This window comes from Sprattus sprattus, assembly GCF_963457725.1.
Source record: "Sprattus sprattus genome assembly, chromosome: 3".
Lineage (NCBI taxonomy): Eukaryota > Metazoa > Chordata > Actinopteri > Clupeiformes > Clupeidae > Sprattus > Sprattus sprattus.
In genome coordinates this window covers 50,500,444-50,501,999 of record NC_137922.1, presented here as the reverse complement: position 1 = coordinate 50,501,999, position 1,556 = coordinate 50,500,444, and the positions used below count along the sequence as shown (strand labels likewise).

The window sequence follows — 1,556 nt, the reverse complement described above, 5'->3', positions numbered from 1 at the left end:
ATGGCCATTCTCATCACAAAATCTCTATATCGAGACTATGCCTTGTTTCCACTAATTATTTCCACTCCCATGTTAGGAATTTTACTAATTCCCAGCCGTTTATGGAAATGTTTAATTTGCATATAAGACCCACAAAAGTTCACCCAGCGCTGTTGGTTGCTTTTGTTTTTTACTATTTCTTATTTGTTTACAGAGACAACTTCCTTGTGTTGGACATCTTCTTCGAGGCGCTGAATTATGAGAAGATAGAACAGAAGAAGGCCTACGATGTCGCTGGATTGTTAGGTGGGGCCAAAGCAGGGTTGTATATAAGGAATAATACACAACAAGTTGTACGGTCATATTCACAACATAATCATCAGTAATAATAGCTTGTTTTGCAGTAATGACCGGCTGACTGTAGACTGTCCTAATTATTATGGTTATCTACCAAAACAAATCATTAATTTCTCACAGCCTTACCATTGGCTCACAGGCATCTGTGCAGTGCTGTGTGAAGTTCACAAACTCCAGTAGCCCGATGGCAACAGTGAATTACTGTGCAATTTATTGAGTTCCACAGAGCATAATCAACCTCTGCATACCCCTAAGTGCCATGATTTGTCTGGCTGGACTAACTGCAGTCTATGACCACAGGTGACATCGGTGGACAGATGGGTCTATTCATTGGAGCCAGCATTCTGACCATATTGGAGATCATTGAGTACATCTATGAGGTACGGTTATCATATCTCTGCCTCTTTATCTGAAGGAGCCATTTACATTTTCTATGTTTGTTCTTTTTAACCTTACAGATCTTGTGAAATGGGCTTTTTAAAGTTGGCTAGTTTGTGTAATGCTCAGACATTTTCCACAATGTCTAATGGCTATTGGTTGTTTAACACACTGATTGTGTTATGATTGTGATATGGAACAGGTGATCAAGTACAAGCTGAAAAGGCTTTTCAGACCAATCAAGTCCCAACGGAACCAGAATCAAAACCAGATTCCATGTTTGCAGAACCACACAGATCAGAACCTGCGGACCCAGCTCACAGATGGCACCATAGCAACCGTCAGGCTTGAGGACGTAAAGGCCAAGGTGAGCTGTGCTAGAACTGTACACTGTTATTCGTTTATAGCACACTGCTGAGATGTGTGTGCTGAATGGTTTCTTATGCAGTGACTGCTTATGCATGACACTGGTACTCTACTTCTACAGGTATCAGATGTGTATAACTCCATGATAACAAGTGCTTCAAATATATGAAATATAACTGGTTATAATATGCTATAATATAATATCTTTACACAAATTCTACGTTCGCAGAGCCAGCACAAAGCTGACATGATAAATATGGGTGTAACTGCTCATACGCTCAGATATTCTCCTGACAGTGATTTCTACTCCCTAGGAAGCAGGTGAAATGACCCTAGCCCACCAGCAGGGGGTGTACCCGACCTCAGTTCTCCCCAACCACCACCATAACCACCTCCTCCAACACCAACACCAGCACCAGCACCAGCACCAGCACCAGCACCAACACCAGCACACTCAGCAGGACTACACCTACTAG

The 1,556-nt window shown here is 42.2% G+C and overlaps 1 protein-coding gene across 1 annotated transcript in view; it reads left to right on the top strand.

The window, feature by feature from the left end:
• LOC308363250 (acid-sensing ion channel 4-A-like) overlaps window positions 1-1,556 on the top strand; it is a gene marked incomplete at both ends in the record, with an annotated part of 63,918 nt that extends 62,362 nt beyond the window's left edge. Inside the window, 4 exons of the mRNA XM_080836051.1 lie at window positions 194-285; window positions 637-716; window positions 917-1,081; window positions 1,395-1,556. Coding sequence (XP_080692177.1) covers window positions 194-285; window positions 637-716; window positions 917-1,081; window positions 1,395-1,556 — 499 coding nt within the window. The remainder of the gene's footprint in view (window positions 1-193; window positions 286-636; window positions 717-916; window positions 1,082-1,394) is intronic.